Source organism: Pectinophora gossypiella, chromosome 20 (assembly GCF_024362695.1).
Source record: "Pectinophora gossypiella chromosome 20, ilPecGoss1.1, whole genome shotgun sequence".
Taxonomy (NCBI): domain Eukaryota; kingdom Metazoa; phylum Arthropoda; class Insecta; order Lepidoptera; family Gelechiidae; genus Pectinophora; species Pectinophora gossypiella.
In genome coordinates this window covers 2,337,348-2,355,101 of record NC_065423.1, presented here as the reverse complement: position 1 = coordinate 2,355,101, position 17,754 = coordinate 2,337,348, and the positions used below count along the sequence as shown (strand labels likewise).

Below are 17,754 nucleotides of genomic sequence, written 5' to 3'. Positions count from 1 at the left end.
GAACAGACATAATAATATGTATATTTTATCTTGCTTTAGGGTATAAATGATGACCCTTTTTATTACATCCAGGCACAACATATCATCCACCCATTATTATTCTGATCATGTTAAAGAGAAGCAACATAATTCTATACCGTATACGGGGGGTTAAAACGGCCACATCGAAGCAATTCATCTAAGAAAGCAATATTGCTATTTGACATTTGTTTGCATTGCGCACTTAATTTTATATGCGCAAATGTCAGATTGCAATATTGCTATTTGACATTTTTGTTTGCATTGCGCACTTAATTTTATATGCGCAAATGTCAGATTGCAAGTGTCTGCAAGTTGTCTTTGATTACTTGTGGCTCTGCCCACCCCATTTGGGATTACGGGCGTGAGTTTATGTATGTATGTATGTATGTATGTCAGATTGCAATATTGCTTTTTTAGATGCAATATTGCTTCGAGGTGGCCATTTTAACCCCCCTGATTCCAATAACAAGCAACAATTATTTTTATATGCCTCTGTCATTGCATTATAATATTTGAATAATTATGTACGGTCACGAGCATTATTATGTATACACTTTGGTACCATGTCACACTAACTTTTTTGACAAATTGAACTGTAAGTCTCACCAAACGTCAAATGTGTTAGTGCGACAGAGTCCTAAAGTGGGTACATTATATTGCTCATGACTGTAAGTACACGAGCTTTAAGAAAATAGGTAATTATCAGCTTAAATCTGTACAGCGCCATCTATATTGATTTTGGGGAACATAGCCTGAAAAGCCCCTCATTATATTAATGATTTTCGATTTTGAGGTAGATACCTTTGTGGTGTAGGTTCTGGGTCCTGGCCGGCTTCTGACTTGCTTAGGGCACTAGGGAAAGAGCAAGAAAATCCATGTTTTATGATGATCAGATGGCGAAGATAGAACGCTTGACTCTGTGAGGGGGTCGCAGTTTTGAATCCCAGCACGGGCTAAACCAATAATTTTCAAATGCATGTCTGGATCATAATCGATTACCACGACTCAGCGGTGAAGAAAAACATCGTGAGGAAACGTGAGCTAATCTATAATTTCATTTCTATTATTTATTATTTAAATATATATTTATTATTCAAATTTTAGTAAGCATGTATTATAATTTGTACCTAATTATTTCGTTTTTTATACTGTTACTGTTTTAATATTTCTTTATCTTTTAATTGTAATAACTTCATAAGTTGTTGTGCCCATCCAGGGTGCTGTGTGTCTAAAATTGACTTAGTTTAATTTTATACGACATGTAGGTATGCAATATATGAATAAATAAATAAATAAATAAAATAATATGCTAGCTTTTCCTTCGTGAGTTGGAAGGTCAGACAGGCAGTCGCTTGTGTAAAAATCCGGACCTGTCTAATCTTCAGGTTAGGTAAGCGGACCCTATGAAAAACAGGATAACGCTAGGGAGATGATGATGAGATGGTGAAGTGTAGTGGGTTATTTTTTTATGCTTCCCTAATACTTTCAATGACCAATGTGCCAATGATTATCAGAACTATTACCGTCCTTCACTTACAACAGTACAAGAAAGAGATAGAGTTAGGTTTAGTCCTGGCTAAAACTAAGTGGTGCAACTGTGGTCGCGCCACCATGGTATCAATATGATAGGTACTCTTGTAATTTCTTCCGTCCCTCTCATACCTACATGTTATCGAAAATGTAAAAAATATACGATTAAAAGACAATGAAGAGATTTGAAAAGAAATATCTGTATAGATTTGTAGAAATTACTTTTAAAAGATAAGTTAAAGGGTATTCTATACAGGGTTTAAGTGACATCGTAACGAAAACTTTGAGGGATGAGTCAGACCATGATTCTGAGTTGATATCTAGTGGAATTTTCCGTCGAGAAACAAGGTCTGAATCATCTCCTTTAGTATTCGTTACGATGTCACCAGGGTTGGGGTAAACCTAGCTCAGACGCTGGTGGGGAGCGGAGAGTTGCCGTTCTATACGTAGCATTATTCCTTATTCTATGCCCAAAGGCAACTCCCGGCTATAATTCCCCTGACCCATGCAAAGTCTTCAGTTCATAAATACATAAAGATTGCCCGCACACGTCATCCTATTGTTGTGGCTGTATGAGAACCATGTTTTATGACATAACATTGAGTAGTTATTCAGTCTTTAGCCCTTCAATGCAAAGTGTCATAAAGACGAGATCCTCGGCAAATGCATTGACAAGTAAACGACCTCACGACTTTAATTCTTATAGGATACGGCATCGCCTACGTAAGTACCTAGATACCATGGTATAAGAAGACCAGGTATGCTCAATCCTATGACAAGCCGCCATTGCCAGCCCTTTGATGACGTAAGTGTTACCATTAAATTGTTATCTCCAACATTCCAAGGACGTAAATTTTACTATCGAAAATTAAGTGAATTACTGCTTAATGTATTTAATTACTATTACTTGTCACATATATAAAAATCATTAAAACTGTAAGTAAATCTTTTACTATTAGTTCAATTTGCAAGGTAAATATAAAAACATGGTCGTGGGTAATTTATTTTTTACGAAATGGTAACGCAGCATGGATTGACGTCAGCTGGGCTAACCTTGAAATGTTAGTTGTCACTTTTGAGCATATCTGGTTTTCTTATATCATGCTAGATACTATTAAACAGAATGACCAACTCAGTACAATTATTGACTATATTTCAATAAGATAACATTTTACAATCGTCTCAATGCGCGGTAAGTATTAGATCTGCTAAAGTACGTAAGCTAGTGTTGTGACGTACATTAGCATAGTGACGTATCAGTCGATATTAGCTCGAACGATTCTTTTCTACCTAACAATACCTATTTCATATAAGGTATGTCTATGCGAACTGTCAAGTGCATCCGCGAGACAATTTATATAATAGTTTTCGCTATTACATATATTATGTACATACGTAAACTCACCTATTTACCACTGGGGTAAGCAGCCCGCTGGGAAACGGGCGATTCGTGCGAAACAGACATAAATACCTTTCGCTAATTTGTGGTTAAAAACTGAATAATTAGGTCGTTCGGCTTAGGTATTGTTTGATTCGCTCATTCCTAAAATTAGAAGCTATCAGTCATCCGTCCCTTTTCTTTTCGGCGGATATGAAAATGACAGTTGTAATTATACCTTAAAATAAGTCTGTTGCTTTTTAATTGCCTAAATAAAAAAGCCTTAATCTTATATAAGCCTAGTAAAAAGCGCTCAGAAGTTCAATAACAATTATATTTGTAACAATAACAGTGTTACTACAAAACAAATACTAAAGGATAAACTATGTTTAAAATATAATCCGTATACTTACGAAAGAAGACCCGAAGGCCGCGGCGCTACTGTCGCATTATTCTGCATAGAATTATTATGACTTGTCAAGTTAGTTTCATTATGATCCGCCGACTTCTTTCGTGGCGCGAAATACTATTTCAACCCTAGTTTATTTTTAGTTTGTGTTTTGTAGTAACACTGTAAATGTACAAATAAATAAACAAATACCTACCTAGATAAAATGTCTAAAAACGCTCCGTATAACCCGTGCAAATTAAATTGTCGCGCTGACGTGTATAGATATATAAATATAAGTATCGTAGGTACATACCTGACTTCCCTCTTCTCAGCCTCCTCTTGAGAGAGGTCCTCCTCCACTGAGTAGTCCAGGATTGACTTCACACCGAACGAACGCAGTCTGCAAATATAACAAAATATTTATTAGACAAATAATATTCTCTAAAAAAAATCGAAACACGTCGAAGTTTATGTTTCGTAAGGATTATAAGATTATGTTTCTTTTCATTACTTTTTGTCCAGTATAAATTATACTTCTCTATCGGTATTTTCAAGTAGTTAAAAGAATGAACAAATAAAAAAATAATATAATCACTCTCTAAAAAGTATGAAACAAAAAATAGATATGTTTCTCTGAAATTCTTCCGAATGTTTAAAAGATAGCGGTGGTCGTATGCCGTGGTAAGCAAACTTCAGGTTTTAGTTTTTAAACTTATATTTTTATTTATTCCGATACGTGTTTTATGCAAGATTTGGAGCAATCATGTTATCAATTCAACGTTATTATCGAGAACAATCATCATCATCATCACCAGCCCATTAACGTCCCCACTGCTGGGGCACGGGCCTTCACTATGGATGCATAGGGAGATCGGGCCTTAAACCATCACGCGGGCCCAGTGCGGATTGATGGTTATTAACGACTGCTAATGCAGCCGGGACCAACGGCTTAACGTGCCTCCCGAAGCACGGAGGAGCTCGAAATGAAATTTTTTTTGCCATCCTATGACCGGCCTTAGCGAATCGCAACAATCGCAAACCGAGCGCCTTTACCGCTGCGCCACCGAGCTCTTCCGAGAACAATAACGTTGTTAATATCACCACCCCCGGTTTTACTTTAGTCTTCAAACGTATGGGCATCAGACGTCACACACAAATGCGCGTGTACAACAACGTCATTGGGTAGTGTCTGTGTAAAACGAGGTTTTTCGTATGAAGTGTCCAGGGTGTGCCAGAAATCGACACGAACCCACCTCTTTTAAACTGGGCAATATCCAACAAATGAAGGATATGAGTCTCATATCCCTGCTTAAACGCGATAAGAACCCGTTATTATGTGTTTTAATTATGGTAATAACCGCGTAAACTTAAAACAATGTATGTATCCAACAAATGTCCTTAAATCTGCACCTGAAAGGCCTCTAAACATATGGGACGGATCATTCATTTCACAGACAGTTTCAGTGCATAGGTAATTTTATTTAAATTGTCTTCAATGTTGTAGCGTTCCACTTGTTAAGAGCTTGGACGACTGTGAGCGTCGAACGAGTTGGAACGTTAAGGTACTTTATATTATTATAGGTAAGTACATACTATTCAACAGAACGACCAAATCAGTACAATAAGTGATTATATGTCAATAATGGTGCTAATTCCTGTAAATACCAACTAACTTTATTTTAAGTTATATCTGTCATTTTCTTATCCGCCGAAAAGGAAAGGGATGGGTAATCGACAAGCATAAAATTTATGGAACACACGTCAATTTTAAGCACAAATCTAAACCAACCGTCTAAAACTTTTACATCAGTCAATAACCCGACAGAGTTTAGTAGACAGCACGACAAACGGATTGCATACCAGCGACGTACCTTTTTGATCCGCACGGGTTATTCATTCATTTACTCATTCTTCCTAAAATGAAGAGCTGTGAATCATCCGTCCCTTTCCTTTTCGACGGATATGAAAATGACGGCTATAACTTAAAATAAAATTAGGCGGTGTCTGCAGGAATCGGGGCCAATATTTTACAATAGCTTCAATGCGCGGTAAGAATTAGATCTATCAAAGTACGGTCACGAGCATTTAATACGTATACACTTTGGTACCATGTCACATTAACTTTTTTGACAAATGAACTGTAAGTCTCACTAAATATCAAATATGTTAATGCGACAGAGTCCTAAAGTGGGTACATCATATTGCTCATGACTGTACGTAAGCTAGTGTTGTGACATTAATTAGCGTAGTCGAGATTCGGTCGATCGATTCTTTTATATCTAACAAAAATACATCCAAAATAGTGAGTACTTATACTCACGCCTATTTCCCACCAGGGAAGCAGAGACTATGAAATACCATTTGCTTCAATCCTGACACACTTATTTTGCTTCCTCCACATTCACCGATCGTTTCAAACACGCACGCCGGTTCCGAGTAGATTGTACTAAACATCTCTAAGGACGTCTCCAATTTAGTCAATGTACGTCCTTCTAAGTCTTCTTCTGCCAGCATTTCCAACAACCTTCGCTTTATATACTGCTTTCACTTCGCTTTAAGTATCATTCATCCGCTTTACGTATCCAAACCAACGTAACATTCCCTTATCCCCTCCCCGCTTACTTCCCATCTTATTATTTCCTTACTTTATTATTAGTTTAGGCAAAAATATAAACAATCTGCACAAAGAATACGTAACTCTCCCCCCCCCCCGCATCGATTCGTATCGGGCGCCGACCTCACCCCCTCTGGGTCTTACTTTGGTCTTAAACGGCCGTAAACCGCTAAGGAGTAAGGGAGAGAGTGCGAACTGTGTCTCGCTTACACTTATACGCGTTAAGCGGTACACGGTCAGAATCAGATTTTTGTAAGGAGTGTCTGGGGTGTAACTGGGTTACGGAGTTGGGTAGTTTCCTAAGTCAAACATAAATTATGAAGTTCTGATTACTAAATAAAGACAGATATCATCATCACCAGCCCATTAACGTCCCCACTGCTGGGGCACGGGCCTTCCCTATGGATGGATAGGGAGATCGGGCTTTAAACCATCACGCGGGCCCAGTGCGGATTGATGGTTATTAACGACTGCTAATGCAGCCGGGACCAACGGCTTAACGTGCCTCCCGAAGCACGGAGGAGCTCGAGATGATTTTTTTTTGTGGTCACCCATCCTATGACCGGCCTTTGCGAAAGTTGCTTAACTTCAACAATCGCAGACCGAGCGCGTTTACCGCTGCGCCAGCGCCACCGAGCTCCTCCAAAGACAGACATAAAGGTAACAAAAAACGTTCCTTTTTTATATTTAACTTATTTATGTAAATATAAGCGCGACATTTTGACACGTTGCTTTTACATACAAATTCCATAGTGATTTCGTATTTTAACGTTAAGTAAAAAGTGATTTGACTAGTTGGAAACTCGCTTTCCGCTTAATCGCCGATTGTGGCGTAAACGCTTAGGTAGGTAGGCACGAAGCAGCGTCACATTTCACGTGATTCCAAGTAGCATTTGAAAGGCGTTGGGAACTGTTTCTAACCAGAAACAACGGCTAAATATAGGCCCGCATACTTCAGAAACTTTGCCAAAAATTACAAAGGAAAGAAACACCTTGACTCATTGAGAGAAAAGCGGCCAATTTTTTTATACCGTTTCAAATTGTGAGACGATGGGCAAAGTCTGCTGGCGATTATGTTCAACATTATAGGTTTCACGCTCGTAGTCCTTAAGGAGGTGTGCAGAGGGACAAGAAATAAGACAACTTGCAGCCACCTTTGATGCCAAGTGTTAAAATGGAAATGATGAACCGTATCATACGGTGAGACGCCATAAGCAAACCTCACCGTCATGTGGGTATACATAAGAGTGAGAGAGAGAGATATGGTGACAGATGATCAGCCCATCGCCCATTAAAAGAGTATCGTGTTAGAGAGAATACAGTCATCATGTTGGTTTTTTCGAAATGCCCTAACTCTACGTCATCATCTCAGGCCTTTACATCTTTATCAGATGATTCAAACAGCGTTTCTGTGGCAGCTTTTAAAATGGCTGTAAAGTCCGATGCGAGAGCGACAGTAGCGGCCGCACGACTGGCATTGTAGTTGAGGGTTATTAGATGGTATAGGTGGTAAATCGGCCCTTTCATTTCGGTGTCGCCTCTCGCGCTTGTCGGCTAGAATCTGGGACCAGGTTTTATCGTGTGCTTTGCACCTATCGGCCAAAGACAAAACTCTACGTAGTTACATACAATAAAGGGCTTATTTATATTCCGCGGGAAATAAACATAATATAAAGATTGAAAGAAAAAATCGACATACTTATTGTTTTCACATATTAAAACAAAATAATGCAATTATGAATGTATGTCGAAACGGTTGCATCTCAGCATAATGCCATAGCCTAGACTATGACGCTGATTTTCAGTTGGAACCGGTAAGGTAATCAGGTAAGACATTAAGCAAAAAATATAAATAAAGATTTTATCTACCTATCTATCTAGATAATACAGAAAATAATAAGTACTTAGGTATTTTCGTAGTTTAGTCTACTCTGGGCGCCATCCTACTCGCGTCAGACAGAGTACTGCGGGGCGGAAGGCAAAAGAGAAACCACTGCCCTATTTATCCCTAAAAAAGTAGCATGGAGAATGCTACACCGACAAGAGCGTGGTTCTGAAATTAATGATGAGTTTAGCCAGACACCAGGGTTGTTGAGGTTGGTAATCCACCTCACAACCCACACGATAAAAGAAGTTTACCCAGGAGCAGTCACTACTTGTCCAGACAAGTGCACAAACCTGTCAATGGTAGGTCGGATCTTGTCCTGGTCTTCTCCCGCGACGAACTGCCCATAGAAGGTTGCCTTCATTATCATCTCGAACAGCCGCTGCCCTACCACCTGGCGAAGCCTCTTCATCAACTGTGAACAAAGAAATAAACGTTAACAATCTTATTATTCTCCGTAAAATTATTATATTCAGCAATAAAAATACGTACATAAACAGCCTATATACGTCCCACTGCTGGGCACAGGCCTCCCCACAATCAACCGGAGGGGATATGGAGCATACTCCACCACGCTGCTCCACTGCGGGTTGGTGAAGGTGTTTTTACGGCTAATAGCCGGGACCAACAGCTTAACGTGCCCTCCGAAGCACGGAATCATCTTACTTTTTCAGACAATCAGGTGATTCAAGCCTGAAAAGTCCTTACCAAACAAAGGACAGTCTCACAAAGTGATTTCGACCATGTCCCCATCGGGAATCGAACCCGGACCTCCAGATCGTGAGCCTGACGCTCTAACCACTAGACCACAGAGGCTGTTCACACTTTTTTTTATTAACGTGACTTATTGTAGATTTGCCGCAGATGCCATTAACTACTTGACTGGACAAATGGGGAGCACTGAAGGCTGTAGGTGTGGTATACACGCACTGCACACATCTACTCACTGCCGCACACTCATATGAAAAACTCAGCATATAGTCCCATACTATAAACGAATATAAAAAAACGATTATACAAATATAACACGAATGACCATTCATGTACAGTCATGAGCAATATAATTTACCCACTTTAGGACTCTGTCGCACTAACATATTTGACATTTAGTGAGACTTACAGTTCAATTTGTCAAAAAAGTTAATGTGACATGGTACCAAAGTGTATACATATTAATGCTCGTGACCGTACTTTCGCCGGTTTATTGACGATGGAACCGAACCAATTAAAGATTGTCCGTATCATCATAAGTACATGGAAAAATAAATAGGTACATAAATTGAGTGTTTAGTGCATTTCAAGAAGATAATTTTACGTGGTCTATTCACTTCGTTTCCGGGTAAAGTTGTGTACGTACGAGATTCCTTAATTTGTATTCGGTTCACGGAAATGTGTGAAAATAGTTTCTGTAGCGTGTAGACTAGTGCTTGCCGCGCGGCGCGGGACGCAGGATGTCCCGAATTCTATGTTACCTACTTACTTAGAACACTTATTTAGAAACTCATAATTACAGTGTAATTGTGGTTTTCAAAATTCTGTCTTTATCATTTAAACTTCACGGTCTACTGCTTAAAAGGTTCTCTGGAGATCCGGTTTCGAATCCAGACGAACGTTGTTCACATCTCTTTGACACTGCCCTTTTTTTGATAAGACTAAGACTATCTACTTAGTAACTAAGACCGTCCGTCGGAATTGGCACCAACAACAAAAGCGCCTGCAAGTATTTATTTATTTATTTTATTTATTTATTTTATTAAGTACCTATGGCGACTGTGGGTAGGTACAACTCGACGATTTGTCCATCCCAATTCTTATGTAAGTACTATTGGATAGAAAATAAATCATTCGACCTAATATCGGCTGATACTAGACTGATGTACTGACTGATATTTTATTGTATTTCCGTCTTTTACGTACTTTGACAGACCTAACTGTTAATGCGCATTGAGACGATTGTAAAATTATCTTATTAAAATATGTACTGAACTGGTTTACGGCCATTTGAGACCAAAGCATAGGTTAAGGAATAATACTACAGAATACTATTACTATAGTATTAGAACGGTAACACCAAACTAAGTTTACACTTAAATTCACAATAGTCCGTTCTATGCGTAGTATTAATCTTATTCTATGTCTCTGTCCCGCTTTCTAAATCACCAGAGCGGGCAACACTAGTAACCGCTTGAAGGTTGAGTCACATGTCTAGTCGTAACGTCTGTTACTAAGCAGTTACCAACTTTACACACACACACATACCTACGTACTACGTAGGTAGTGACGAGGAGCTTAGCGAACGGTGAATTAGAGATTGACAGATGAATTAAGCATACGTAATTCGGCCTACATAGGTATGGCCCACTATTGGTAACAGGCCTCATGACCCATGCAATATCGTCACCTTAAAATGAAAACCTCGTAAGCGCCTTTTTGAAAAACCGCGATAGAGATCGTCTGTCTCTCTCTGTGTAAATACTGTGAGAGAGTGACGGGTGACGTATGTCGAGGCGAGAAAGAGTCGCGCGCTTACGGTGCTAAGCCCGCTGGTGTGATTTTCTTCAAGAAAACCGCCAGTTCCTTCTTTGAGGGACTTTTCAGGCTACGTTCCCTAAAAACAATATAGATGGCGCTGTACTATATTGCCTTCCTTTATTTAACCTTCTAATTTTATGAATAACAAAGAGATATATAAGTATATTTTTTATCTTAGTTTTTGGCTAGAAATAATGACCCTTGTTATTTCACCCAGGCATAACACATCTTCCAACCATTATTATTCTGATCGAAATAAAGAGAAGCAATTCAAATTCAATAATATTTAATTCAGTAGGTACCATAGTAAGACTTTGAATCGTCATTTTTTACATAACGAACGTCTCATCCGTGTAAAAGTACTACTAATACCTAAAGGTAGGTAGCAACATAATTCTATACATATCTGATCCAATTACCAAGTAACAATTATTTTTATATGCCTCTGCCTATTACAATATTATGCAAGGTTTTGAAAAATGCGCATACGTGCTTTCCACTATAAAACGACGCTGGTTTTGACGAAGAGTCCCATTCGCAAAATGTAATTGTAAGAGCTTTATGTCTCATACGCACATAGTCCCATACGCACATAGTCCCAAACGCACATAGTCCCAAACGCACTTATCCCATAAGCATAATATAGTCCCATACGCATATTGTAGTCCCATATGTACATAGTCCCAAACGCATAAGGTCCCATTTGCAAAAAGACCTTTCGCATTAAGTCTTACTTGTACAGTATTGGGTATTATAGTTGTAATTATGAGATAAATAAATAGATAAATATGTAGTCAAACAGTTCCAGTAAGTACATATCTGTGTACTTAAGTAGGTAGCTACTTTGTTCTAAGCGGTACGAGATGCCCTGAGCCGTGATGACCTTGGGATCGTCAGTGCCAGACACAGGCGCAAGCGCAGCGAATAGCGGCCACCGAGTCGCAGGCGCAACCTTGACTTTGTCATGAACTTGAACGAATAAATTGTAACCCAACACCCACGTAAAGGCTGATTTGAACATTTATCATAATAGGTAACACTGGCCAACACATTTTTGGTGAAATGTTCTGATTTTGAAAGTGGGTTAGTGGGTTTACTCAAAACGGCCATATTGAAGATTCATCTAAAAAGCAATTTTGCTATTCGACATTCGTTGACATAGCGCACTTACTTTTTTATGCGCAAATGTCAAATTGCAATATTGTCTTTAATGTGGCGTTTTTAGACCCCCAGTAGTAAGGAGGCAGAGAGATGCTGTCCCCACTAGTACTGTCTACAGTACTTCACTTTTGCTTTCGAACTATTCGTCGCTGATATCGCGAACTGACGTATCTGCAAATTTTGGCGAAACTGATTTGCACCTATTACAATTTTCAATAAGACACAAATCACTTTAGAATAAAAATACAGATATGTCATTTAGCAAAGTCAGCCACGTATTATAATCTTTTGGCGGGGTCCTAATAACTAAGCTTGACTCCAAAACACGCGAGGAGTAATCCTAAGCTTAATCTTTAACAGCTATTGTTGCCGATCGGTCTAGAAGTTTCGGCTGACCCGGTTGGAGAGCCGCCAACTACGAGTTAAGGTGAACGCGCACCGAGATGCGACGAAGTTTATAATATGAAATCCCTAACAACTCATCAACCCGAATTGTGGCGTTGATAGCGACTTCCCGAACGGCGATTCCCGCTACAGCGAGTCTCTTTACGGCGAGTCCGAATTCCGCGAGAACTCCACTCCGGTTGATTGCCTAGTTTTCGGCTTGTCGCATCTGTCAGTTCGAAACACAATTTTAATCACGCTATACAAAAAATATCGATAGACGTAGAGAAAAATAAAGCGAACGCGCCAAGAGACACGCGACGTTGAGAGACTCGCCGTAAAGAGATTCGCCGCGCCGCCGTAGCAGGAATCGCCGTTCGGGGAGTAGCTATCAACGCCATAATTCCCCATCAGTGTGACGTGTTAACGTTACGTTGTGTGAAATCGTAAGTAACGTCGCGCACCTATCCGCGCCACACGACTTGCATGTTGTCACAAAATACGGGGACTTGGCGCGTGCGTCTCCTGCGACAAATCTAGGTGTGCGTAAACCTTTACTAACCGCAGAGGGACACGGATCATGCCAATTTATGTTATTCCGGTCGACACTTGGAGATCCTGCGCTGAAGTACGCTGTTTGAGGTTTGAGACCTTGCTCGGAAGGCGCGATTTACTCGCGTTTTGTCGCCACAGAGTAATTTGATTACTTTATAGATCCCTGCATGCTTGGAGATGTGCGTCTTTATCTGTACGATGTTAAGTACTCTGTGGTATGAAAACGCGTATAAATCGCGTCACCTGGACAAGGACATACTATCTATCGTCATCTCCCTAGCGTTATCCCGTTTTCACAGGGTTCACTTACCTAACCTGAAGATTTACTAGCTAGGTCTGTTTTGTAGGCCAGTCTGACCTTCCGACCCAGCCCAAACCCGATTCAGGTTAGGTCACATACCTCCAAAATGTATTTCTTGGGATGTAGGTGTCCTCAAGATGTTTTCCTTCACCGTTGATCACACGTGATGATAAATTATGATCCAAACAAGACTTCGAAAATGATTGGTTTAGGCCCGTGCTGGGATTTAAACCTACGACCTCAATTCAACTTAGGTTCATCCCAGGAAAGTATCAAATTGTTTAAAGGCTTCTGTGGTCCAGTGGTTGAGCGTTTGGGCTCACGATCCGGAGGTCCCGAGTTCGAATCCCGGTGGAGACACATCACAAAAATCACTTTGTGATCCCTAGTACAGTTAAGATATTACAGCCTACAGTTGTCCGAAATACATAAACTCACGCCTATTTCCCACCGGGGAAAGCAGAGACTATCGAATTCAATTTGCTTCAATCCTGACACACTTCTCTTGCTTCCTCGTCATTCATTAATCGTTTCATACACGCTCGCCGGTTCAGAGAAGATCGTACTGAACGTTTTCTTAGGACATGTCCACACGACAAACAGACACGTCGTGTGTAGGGACAGATCACAGATTATGAAATAATTTATTGTATAAATCAATGGTCGATAAAGAAAGTAGAAATAACTATTGTTTTAGCTGCAAAATAGTTTATATCCCATATGTATATGTTTTGAGAAAGTAAGTAGGTTCGTTAGGATCTATCATAAGCTGTGGTTAAAACAATTAATAGAACTGCATACATACATAACCACACGCCTATTTCACACGGGGATACGCAGACACCACGGAATTGTTCTCACTATGTCCGCTTTATTATTATCTTCATTATTATTACTTTATTTTTTAACGGGCTCCGTGGTCTAGTGGTTGAGCGTTGGGCTCACGATCCGGAGGTCCCGGGTTCGAATCCCGGTGGAGACATATCACAGAAACCACTTTCTGCTCCCTAGTTTGGTTGGCTGATCACCTGATTGTCCAAAAAATAAGATGATCCGTGCTTCGGAAAGCACGTTAAGCCGTTGGTCACGGTTACTACTTACTGATGTAAGTAGTCGTTACATGGACATATCAGGAGCCTTTGGCGGCTCAATAGTAACCCTGACACCAGGTTTGATGAGGTTGGTAATCCACCTCACAACTCACACGATAGAAGATGGCAGAAGCATCATCACATCACCAGCCCATTAACGTCCCCACTGCTGGGGCACGGGCCTTCCCTATAGATGGATAGGGAGATCGGGCCTTAAACCACCACGCGGACCCAGTGCGGATTGGTGGTTATTAACGACTGCTAATGCAGCCGGGACCAACGTTTACACAGACACTACACATTGACGTTATCGTACACGCGCATTTGTGTGTGTGACGTCTGATGCTCATACGATGGTATAAACCTATCTCAGCCACTGGTGGGGAGCGGAGAGTTGCTGTTCTATACCTACGTAGTATTATTCCTTGTTTCATTCCGGGGCCAACCGATCCCGAAGAAATTGACAGGTACCGGGTTTTTACAACACAATTGCCATCTGACCTTTCAAGCCGAAGGGAAAACTAGGTCGATTACCTGGGTTTATTGGTCAAAAGCTGCAGTATCGTCGCTTCTACATCGATAGTGTAGTGCGGGGCTGGTTTTGGATAACATTGGATCACACTAAATGTTCATACGTACACACATTCACCGTATCTTAAAAACCTCTTATACTTTTGTATTTTTTACGTGATTTTATTGCAGACTGCCAATTATAGACGGAGATACGGGTCTTTTTTTTCGACGTGACTTATTGTAGATTTCCGCAGATGGCATTAACTACTTGGCCGAACAAATGGAGATACGACTCACCACCTATCACTTTGGTCTTATTACGTTTTTCTTGTTTAATATTTATAAATAGGTTACTTAAATAGAAAAAAGAAACTGTTTTTCGTTGGTTTTACATAATTATGCCTTTATTTAGTAATAATCAGAATTTCATAATTTATCTTGAACCATAAGTATACGACTAATGACTAGTAGGTAGCTAACACTGCCCAGGGAAATGGGATTGACTGAGCATATTGTTGCTAAGACTGTGCTATGGTACGTAATTTCGCGGCGTGCAACCCGTGTCGAGGGGGCTGAGGCTTTTGGTCTAATTCCAAATTACTTTGATCGCTTTTACATTTTGCGGCGATACGGCTCTTCACCTATCACGTTGATCTAAGAGAAAGCTCGGTAAGGTTATGGTACCTCTGACTGGGTAGTAATGGGGGTATTGTCGTGAGCTTATGTTATGTTGTTATGATTTAATTGTAGAATTTCCTACCTACCCCGGTAGGGATTGTTAACCTAAATACATGGTCTGCGTATCCGTTACTATAGAAACGCCCCGCAGTTTTCTTCCACGTCAAACTGAACTCCTGTCCTTCAGTATTAGGTCGAATTTTGGAGTTAAAGTTTAACGAGTGGGGTGGGGAAAATGTTACAAAACTGGTCTTTTGGGCAGAGTCGTAGTTAGTAGTTCGGCTTGAAGGCGCCAAATAAAATAACCAATGAAAAGAGAAAAAAATACAAAATGTAAAAGCAAGTGGGGTAGTCAAGAGGTACAGTCATGAGCAATATAATGTACCCACTTTAGGACTCTGTTGCACTAACATATTTGACATTTAGTGAGACTTACAGTTCAATTTGTCAAAAAAGTTAATGTGACATGGTACCAAAGTGTATACATATTAATGCTCGTGACCGTACATCCATCGCAAGACGAACTAAGTACCCGCACCTCGCCAAGCTTTCTGTTAGACCAACGTGATAAGTGACAAGCCGTATCGCGGTAAAATATAAAAACAATCAATAATTTAGAATTAGACTAAAAGCCTTAGCCCCCTCGACACGGGTTCCACGCCGTGAAATTACGTACCATAGTCTTAGCAACAATATGCTGAGTCAAATCCATTTCCCTGGGCAATGTTAGCTACCTACTAATCATAAATTAGGTCGAGTATTAGGTTCAAGATTAATTATCAAATTCTAATGACTAAATAAAGGCACATGTAAAACTAACGAAAAACATTTTCTTTTTTCTATTTAACCTATTTATAAATTTTAAAGAAGAAAAACGTAATAATAAGTCCGACATTTCATCACGTTTTTCTATGACGTCACAGTGTGCTTTTTCAAACAAATTCCATAGTAATTTCGTGTTTTGATGTTTCGTAAAAAGTAACTGATTTCACTAGTTGAAGGCATATTGTTAATCTTAATTTATGTAAGTAAGTACATTTGTAACCTTCACTGTTTTGGGAATAAAGTTAATTCTTCTTATTCTTAAATTATATCGAGGGCTTCGATCAATAGCCGTGCGACGTTTATCTACGTAGATAGCGTTCGCTGCGTCTATTGGTCGAAACCCTCGATATAATTCGGCGGCGCGGTTGTTTCCCGCGAGGGGGGTCATGATAGAAATGTGTTAAGTTATACCCCTTTCCTTTTCGGCGGATAAGAAAATGACAGATATAACTTAAAATAAAATTAGATGGTATTTACAGGAATTAGCACCATTATTATTATAAAAAAACGTAGCATGGTTAGTGACATATCTCTTGTCTCTTTCGCGCTAGGCGACGTACTATATATCTGTCCTGTAGTCTGTGTAGTGTGTGAAGTTAGAGAGTTATGACCGAATCACCGCTGAACAAAATAATTTTCATCATAACGGGAAAATCCAGTAACTAATTGTCATATTTACAGGAAATATCGTTGTTTTCCTTATCAATAAAATGCATATAGTAGTACCTACTTCTTATTAAAAAGTATTCAATTGAAATTGTCGTGTTGTATATTGTGATTACGTGTTATGTGAGGATATTGTAATGTGTATCTTAATAATAGGCTACTTTTCAGCCTAGTCAAATGAACTATTTTTTACGAAACGTCAAAACGAAGGATTTTTTGGAGTTTTTATGGTAATACTGTCCTGTGACGTCATCAATAAAAGCGGTTTGTAATGTATGTAATGTCCTAACCAAACTAGGGATCTGAAAGTGATTTGTGATATGTCCACACCGGGATTCGAACCCGGGACTTCCGAACTCCGTCAGTTTATTCCCCATTTTGGAGGCGCTGACTGACAGCGGCCGTCCCTGGAGCAATTATGGTGGACAAGTTCATTGACTGATGTTTTTAGCCTAAACGAGTTTTATTGCACAAAATTGTATTATTTTTAATAAACCGGTACACCTGTTAATTTTGGTTTCGCAATAATTCAGCAGTAGATCTTTTACTGCACACACAAGAATACAAAATTAATTACAAACAAAACAGAAATCCCACTGACTTTGCCTTTCAACTGTTTTAAGACAGTAGTTAAACAGAAACTTTGCAAAAAAGGTTTTAATAAGGTTAGTGATTATTTGTAAGATATGAATGCATGGGATTAACTATCTGAAAACTGATATTAGGCAGCTAAATTACTCAATTGTATAACAATATTTTATGTTTATTTATTTTATAGATAGTTTTATCACTATGGTCGATAATTGGGTGAATATCAAAATTGGGTTCCGACATGAAACAGGATGTTCTTGTTCCTCGAGGAACAAGTTACCTCGTAGCTAGAACTATCCTTTTTCATGCCGGAACCCAATTTTACACGAAAAAATAACATGAAAGTTCGCCACCAAACTTGGCACATTTTGATATTCTATTATATTCTTTGTATAGGTATAGCCGCTATAGCCCCCTGACATGCCTCAAGTAACGACTACGGACTTACATGTTACATTATTTCAGTGGGTACTAGATGTTCCTCCTATACATAGTAAAATAACATACATAAACTGCCTATATACGTCCCACTGCTGGGCACAGGCCTCCCCTCAATCAACCGGAGGGGCTATGGAGCATACTCCACCACGCTGCTCCACTGCGGGTTGGTGGAGCGGTTTTTACGGCTAATAGCCGGG

General features: G+C 39.6%; 1 protein-coding gene across 2 annotated transcripts in view; it reads right to left on the bottom strand.

Annotated features, from left to right (window-relative positions):
- The window catches only part of LOC126375872 (proline dehydrogenase 1, mitochondrial), a 50,829-nt gene that overhangs the window by 24,557 nt on the left and 8,518 nt on the right, over positions 1-17,754 (bottom strand). Inside the window, exons 2-4 of one of the 2 annotated variants that reach the window (XM_050022943.1) lie at positions 8,113-8,234; positions 3,634-3,720; positions 823-873 (exon numbers count right to left, since the gene is read on the bottom strand). In XM_050022943.1, the coding sequence (XP_049878900.1) occupies positions 823-873; positions 3,634-3,720; positions 8,113-8,234 (260 nt within the window). The remainder of the gene's footprint in view (positions 1-822; positions 874-3,633; positions 3,721-8,112; positions 8,235-17,754) is intronic. The other variant, XM_050022944.1, reaches the window with a different exon arrangement.